Source organism: Piliocolobus tephrosceles, chromosome 6 (genome assembly GCF_002776525.5).
Source record: "Piliocolobus tephrosceles isolate RC106 chromosome 6, ASM277652v3, whole genome shotgun sequence".
NCBI lineage: Eukaryota > Metazoa > Chordata > Mammalia > Primates > Cercopithecidae > Piliocolobus > Piliocolobus tephrosceles.
In genome coordinates, this window is record NC_045439.1 from 137,550,444 (window position 1) to 137,557,658 (window position 7,215).

The 7,215-nt window shown below is 44.7% G+C and overlaps 1 protein-coding gene across 4 annotated transcripts in view; it reads right to left on the bottom strand.

Moving 5' to 3' along the window:
* SV2B (synaptic vesicle glycoprotein 2B) overlaps window positions 1-7,215 on the bottom strand; it is a 177,450-nt gene that overhangs the window by 20,455 nt on the left and 149,780 nt on the right. For all 4 annotated transcript variants that reach the window (XM_023220900.1, XM_023220898.1, XM_023220897.1 and 1 more), the window contains 3 exons: window positions 3,949-4,059; window positions 2,993-3,081; window positions 2,260-2,424 (listed from right to left, as the gene is read on the bottom strand). In XM_023220900.1, the coding sequence (XP_023076668.1) occupies window positions 2,260-2,424; window positions 2,993-3,081; window positions 3,949-4,059 (365 nt within the window). The remainder of the gene's footprint in view (window positions 1-2,259; window positions 2,425-2,992; window positions 3,082-3,948; window positions 4,060-7,215) is intronic.

A 7,215-nucleotide genomic window follows, 5' to 3' on the forward strand; every position in this document is an offset into this window, starting at 1 on the left:
GATTCACCGTCCATCCGTCATCCACAGGATTCACCGTCCACCCATCATCCATGGGATTCAACACTGCTTTCTTCAGCCCCTGTTTCCTCCTCACTCCCACCCAGCAGTTTGCTGAAAGCCTGGAGAAGCTGAGCAAAGTTAAAAGGACAGAGTGGATCAAAAGTCTCCACTTTCTGCCTAGCTAAGTGTCAGAACTGCAAAACTTGCTTGTTACAAATCACAAGGACTCCGCGTTGTGTTGACTTTAATGCAGAAAGTATCACATAAAACAGCGCCTCTGTAGGAATGAAGAGTTTCCTAATGAGAAAATATTTGTAGTTGTCAAAGAGTACAAGATCTGGAGTCCCAATATGTGGGTTGGGAGATAGACATTTCTGTGAATATCAGCTGTGTGATTTTGAGCAAGATACTTAACCTCTCTAAGCTTCTGTTCCCCACTCGCAAAAGAGAAAGCATATTTCTTGTTCCCTGGAGTTTTGTGAGATAATCTACATAAAGCACTTAAGGCAGCACCTGGTACACAGCAATGCTCATTAACGCTGGCTGCTATAGTGACTATCGTTGGCATTATTATCATTGTCACTGCTACCATTAGTATTACCTGTATCAAAATAATGTATCACTAAACATTGGGAACTTCAGAAATGAGGTCTCCTTTAGGGAATTCATCTCTGCAGGGAATGGTGTGACCCCATGGGTGACATCTAGTCATCCATAATGTTCCTTGGTTTTCAATATTTCCAAAGTATCCTAATAAAGCAAGGGTGACATTTCTTCCTTGGCAATGTCAACACAAGACCTTCTGACACACTAAAGAGCTCAGACAATGAAACATCTTGGGGGAACTGCCTTCCACCCCCACGAGCATTGGAGCCGCCATCCCTGAAGTGGTCACTCTGGGCAGAGGATAATGACTCTGAACTGTCTCTGCAGAGAACGTATGGATATATGAGTATGGAGATGTCTGTGACTGGGCTTCAGCATTTTAAAAAATCTGAAAATCTGAACCCATGTCAATGATACTTGGTCCTAAAACTTCCTTCCCAAAGGTCTGATATTGGTAGAAATAACATTCTCCTTTTTATTGCACACTTTCTCACCTTAAATAACAGGGAGCCTTTGCTACAGTCTAGCCTGTGAGAACAATACAGAATAAACTTAAAGAGGTATCCTTCCTGGGCTTCACCCAGCCATTCCTTTCCTAAAGTGGCCAGGAGTCACTACAGGTAGAGACTGTACTGAGACACCAGATGCATATGTGGGTGCAGACAGGGGGAGATAGAACATTCACCAGAGGTGGGAATTCGTGGCGTTAATTAATTTTGTATTGAAGTGGTGAATATGGGGCAGTTAATGTGACTGACACTGAACTATATCTGTGCCATGGTATTTCAGGTGCCACTGCATAGCCCATGGCCACCCACTTACTTACCATTCACAACCTGATGAGCTTGCTAAGTACAGTTCAAGAAGGGAAACAGCAGAGGGGTAAATGCTCAGTTTAGTGAATAATGTGGCCTTGGGTAAGCATGGTTAAGGTCCTGCCCTGATTCATCTTGAAGGTTGCAGAGGAAAGTGTCAAAGAGGCATTCCTAAAGCACAACAGGGTGGATTGCCCATCTCATTTGTCCCAGGACCAGGAGGAGGAGGAGTAACATGAATTGAGGAAGTAGCCCCACAAAGATGTGAACAGGAATTTTCTAATCCTCCACTGATTTTCTTTTTTCCTCTAAAAAACACTCCTGGCTGACCATGGACCATACTGATCAACCCTCCAAAGTAATATTAGGTGAAAGAATTACAACAGGGCTCTATTAGTTCTGGCATGGAAAAGCTTCTAGGGTCAAATTAAAAGCTCAACACGTGGGCTTTGGACTAGTTCAGGAATCTTAGCAGTTAAGAGCCCTAGGCCCTTTCTCTGGGCAGCCACTCTTAATGAGGCATCACTTTCTGCTAATTTCCATTAAAGGTTCAAGTTCTTGGAAAAATGGCCCAACTGACCGTCCTCAGTCAAATGTCTCCATCCTTGCATAAAACAGCTCTCGCCAGATCAGGGTATCGAGGAGCCAGCACAATACAGACACAGCCACCAGGGGAGCTATGGAGTCTCTGGCAGCCATGACAAGCTGTGATGCTGACACCAGCCTTGGCGCTCATTCCCGGCCACATTTCATTCTTATCTTCCCTCTGGCTCCCTCCCAAAACCAGTCCCCACAACTGTCACCCTGATGTGAGGGAAGCCTGTGCTCACTCACTTACTTATCATTCACAAGTTTCCCATGTTGGTGGATCTGATTTTCCATCGTGAAGTTGATTGTGGCGCCGTACACATGCTCACCAAAAAATACCTTCATTTTAGACTTGTATTCTTCATCTTGAAAATAGCGGATCATATCAGGAAACCAAACTATCAGTCCATAGTAACTGGAGTGGAGAAGGGAGAAGGTTGGAGCAACAACAAGATTAATTCTTTCATGATCAGGGTCTACATTCTTGACTTGATGTAGATCAAATTCATTGAAAATACATTAATTTGGTTCATTATTAGAAAATCCGATAATATAAATCCTCATATTAAGAGACACAAGAGGAAAAAATATGACCACCTCCATAAATGCTGAAAAGGCATTTGATTTAAAAGAAATTTTTTCCTGACAAAAACACTAATAGATTAGGGATTGATGGACACCTCCTTAACACATAAAATATACATGTCTCAGACAGAATCTTAGTGAATAGGGAAACACTAAAGACATCCCCACTGGCCGATGCGGTGGCTCATGCCTGTAATCCCAGCACTTTGGGATGGTGAGGAAGGCAGTTCACTTGAGGTCAGGAGTTCGAGACCATCCTGGCCAACATGGCGAAACCGCACCTCTACTAAAAATACAAAAATTATCCAGGTGTGGTGGTGCATGCCTGTAGTCCCAAATGTGTAAAGGGGGCCACTGAGACACACGGAATTATGAAATTTAAGCAAGACAGAACTTACCTTAATGCCATGGCAAACCAAACCACGGCCAGAATCAGTGTATTCATTCTGTAGGGCCCCATGACACAGTACAAGGCATTATCCCAGACCTACAACCCATATCAGAGAAGGATTGTTAAAGAAAGCAATGTGTGACTTTGTTTCTCCCACAGTCAAAGAGCTCATTACTCAAATTTTCTAATAAGTTGCCTAGGAACCCATGAAGAGAATGGGCACCCCACTGTCTCCTAAAGGCAGCAAATCTCTCCAAATAACAAGGAAAGCTTCTTCTCTTCTTACTGGCTGGCCTCATATTCTAACAGTCCAATAGGATTTTCCCTGGGAACACAATATTCTGTGAATATGATTGAAAGCACACTGAGTTAGGACTTCAAGGCACAGAGTAACCTTGACTGCTGAGTTCTACGCCCTGCCTGTGGGCAAGGGGGATATTGCAAACATTTATTGACCATACACTGCGAAGACCATTCAGTCCCAATAGACTCTGGCTGGCTGGCTGCCTCAGTGCTCAATAGCTGACTGAATCCCTACTTGGAGGAGCCAGTGCTCCAGAGAAACGGCATTGCCCATTTAGAAAAATATTTCTTGGAAATCAAGAACAAGCCTCAAGGGGTCATTTATTTCACTCACTTCTTCCTCCCTGTGGATTCTTTTAAAATTTGCTAGAGAGAAGATGTTTACTCAGACTAGACATTTTACCTACATTCAAAATCCCTGCCTTGGGAAGGAAGAACAAAGAAAAGAAACTAAGATTTAGAGAGTTTTCGGCTCCAGGGCACACAGCAAGCTAGAGGCAGACGTGGGCTGGAGCCCAAACGCCCCCTTCCAGGGTTGATTCCTCTCCAACACGCTGCCCCAGGTTGGTGGGGATGTTCAGGATCTGCATTTTTTCATCCACTAAGGTTAGAGACTCCCATAGAGCCACCTTCTCGCCCAAAGTAAGTTCCCAATCACACCTGCTTGAAAATGGTCTTGAATCTGACCAGCCAGCGCTGGTACCAGGTTCCTGTTGAACTTTGGATCTCAATGAATTCATCCATTTGCTTGGGAGTTTTGATGTTGGAAACCTGAAAAGTAAAAATAGGATATAGAGAATCTGTACCCCACTTTGTGTCAGAGTTTTCAATGTGTAGTTTAATGTAACTATTTAAACTGATTTAGGAATAGAGGAGTCTTTGATTTCTCAAAGAGCACACTCGAAAAAAATTCAAAAACAGTTTCCATCACCTCCTCCAATAAACTTTTCATCTAGGGATAAAGACAAGTCATAGAGTGTCTCCATCTCTTTCTTCAGCCGAAGGACTGAGGATATGAGGAGATAACAGAAGAAAAATACAGATGGGACTGGACAATCCGTGGGGAGAAAGCAGTCCCTGGAAAGTGGACAACCGACTCATCATTTCCAGAGCACTAGGTCTAAGACAGCTTGGCTATTCTTTTTTAAACCGAAAAAACAGTGTTTTGTTTTGTTTTGTTTTGTTTTGTTTTGTTTTGTTTTGTTTTTTGAGACAGAGTCTCACTCCGTCACCAGGCTGGAGTGCAGTGGCACCATCTTGGCTCACTGCAACCTCCACCTCCTGGGTTCAAACAATTCTCCTGCCTCAGCCTCCCGAGTAGCCGGGACTACAGGCGCGCACTACCACACCCAGGTACTTTTTTTGTATTTTTTATTAGAGACAGGGTTTCACCATGTTGGCCAGGATGGTCTCCATCTCCTGGCCTCGTGATCTGCCCGCCTCGGCCTCCCACAGTGCTGGGAGTACAGACATGAGCCACTGCACCCAGCCAAAACAGTGGTTCTTAAGCTTTTGGGAGGGCTAGACGCCCATTTGAGAATCTGCTAAAGGCATAGGCTCTCTTCCCAGAAATGTCAAGGACATGACCACACTGTGAACCTCCTGGATTCATCTTGCCACTCCCAGCTATGCAGACTTTGCAAATGATCTTCCGCCTGAGGTCAGACAGGGGAGCTTCAGAACTAACACAGCAGACTCTGCAGCAGAACTCTTGGCTGGAGCTGGGTTTCAAGCTATTCAATACCTTCATGGATGTAATGAACCCCAGCGACAGCCAAAGGAGGCTAGAGGGGAAGTTAACACCAACTCAGGAAGCACCTCAAAAACCACACACCAAAGCCTTAAGTTATCCTCTCAAATGTCGATTTTTCCTTTCTTTGCTCCTTGGGGAAAATATCACTGTCTTCCTTTGGGATTAGGGAGTGGGTGTGTTGACAACTTCAAGCACAGTTACTCACTCTAATTTACGATTCATTAGAACAATTGTCTATGATTCAGTCTAAATTAGAATATGGCCTGTGTTACCCCAGACCTGCAGATCGTGGGTTCTCAACTGAATGCTTCAACTCCTTCTCCTTCCAAAGGTTTCACTGCGAGTTTGTGAGGCAGCCAACAGGGCTGATAAAATCTAGAGCTCACAGCATGGGCACCAACTAAGAGTCTGACTGCCCTAAGCTCTTCCTCCAGGCCACTGAATACATCCATGAGCATGTCTGCTGATGGGGCACACGCAGGAGTACAACAGGCAAGGCCATCAAGCTGGGCTGAGGACCCGCCCCTGATCGCCAACCACAGGCCAGCTCTCTGAGGTCAGTTACCACTTTCTGGTTATCTCTCTTTTTTCATTTCTTTTTCTGGCCCATCCAGTCATTTACTTCTACAGCATTAATATAATCATCAGGTCACTAAAAAATACTGAGCCCATAACCTTTTTTAAGTCCCTCTTCCTGTTGGCTTAAAACTAAAAGCAGAAGTTATGCCTCAGAACCTAGTAACTGGCATGCATGCTGGGATAAGACCAACTCCAAAATTTCATAACTCTCCACACATTGATTTCTGCCTGAACTTCCTTCCTCCAGGTGCACTCCCACCCCAAAAATGAGGAACTCTGATCCTGTTGTAAAAGGCTTTTGTGTCTGAAAATTGGCATTTTTATTGATTTCCTAGCTAAGATCTCATTCTTCAGCATTCGGCGGCTACATTTGTTAAAATAACTAAATGGGAGGCCACTCAACGGAGGTGGCTCTAATGCCCTGGGTTGCCACATTATCAAGCAGAAACCTCACTCAGAATTTTAAAGAAAATGAAACAAGCTCAGCCAATCCCAGTTGGTTGAGTGGGCACTGGCTATATTATCTTGAACTTCCCACTGGAATAATCCAAATGAGGCAATGGCTCAAACTCTAACCCAGCAAATACTTTCTCTTCTCTGCCTCCATGTTCGACTTATAAAAGCCTCTCCCTCTGCTCCTTCGGTACAGCCCTGACCCACTTCCAGTGTGAGCCACCTGACTGATGAATCACTGTCTCCGTAAATAAACTCTCTAAAATTTTAATGTGCCAAAGTTTCTCTTTAACACAGTAGAATGCATTGTCAGGAGAGAATGTGGGATGACTTCTCCAAAAAAGGGGCTCCCAGTGGGGCAAGCCCGTTTGGTTGGTGTAGAAGGGGTCCTTCCAGAAGCAACAGTTAGTTAGGAAATGCCTGGCTGAGCACCACTGCGTGGAACCTTCTGTACAAGACGCCCTAGGGCAAGATGCGAGTGGGGAGGAGCTGATAGTGTGCGTGGGCAGGCAAAGGCAGACAGGCAGAACAGGGTGGGGTGGACTCCTCCTGGGACAGTCTGTGCATTTGAAATAAATCTGTTAATAACTGCTGGAGGCATGGGGAAATCCCAGAAAGACACTCTCAGATTTAAAACACTAGTAACCTACTATGCATAAGCAAGGAGAAACTGTTTTATTCCAAAGGGAGAAGAATAGAGAGAAGGCAGAGGAAAAGAGGTGGAGAGACTGAAAGGGAGGAGGGGCAGGGAGAAAGGAAGGAGAAGGCTGCATTCTGCGATGTATTTCCTCTGTTCACAAATGTTCACGAAGCCCATTCAACCCCGAACGCTTGGTATGAGTGATGTCTGTGTCTGTGTGTCTGTCTTAATGTGTGTCTGTGTGTGTGTGTGTGTGTCTGTGTGTCTGTCTTAATGTGTGTCTGTGTGTATGTCTCTGTGTCTGTGTGTGTCTTAATGTGTGTGTGTGTTTCTGTTTGTGTTCCTGTGTCTGTGTATCTCTGTGTCTGTCTTAATGTGTGTCTGTGTGTCTCTGCATCTGCATGTCTGTTTTAATGTGTGTTTGTGTGTGTGTCCCTGTGTGTCCGTGTGTACCCGTGTCTGTGTGTCTTAATGTGTGTCTGTGTCTGTGTGTTTCTGTGTT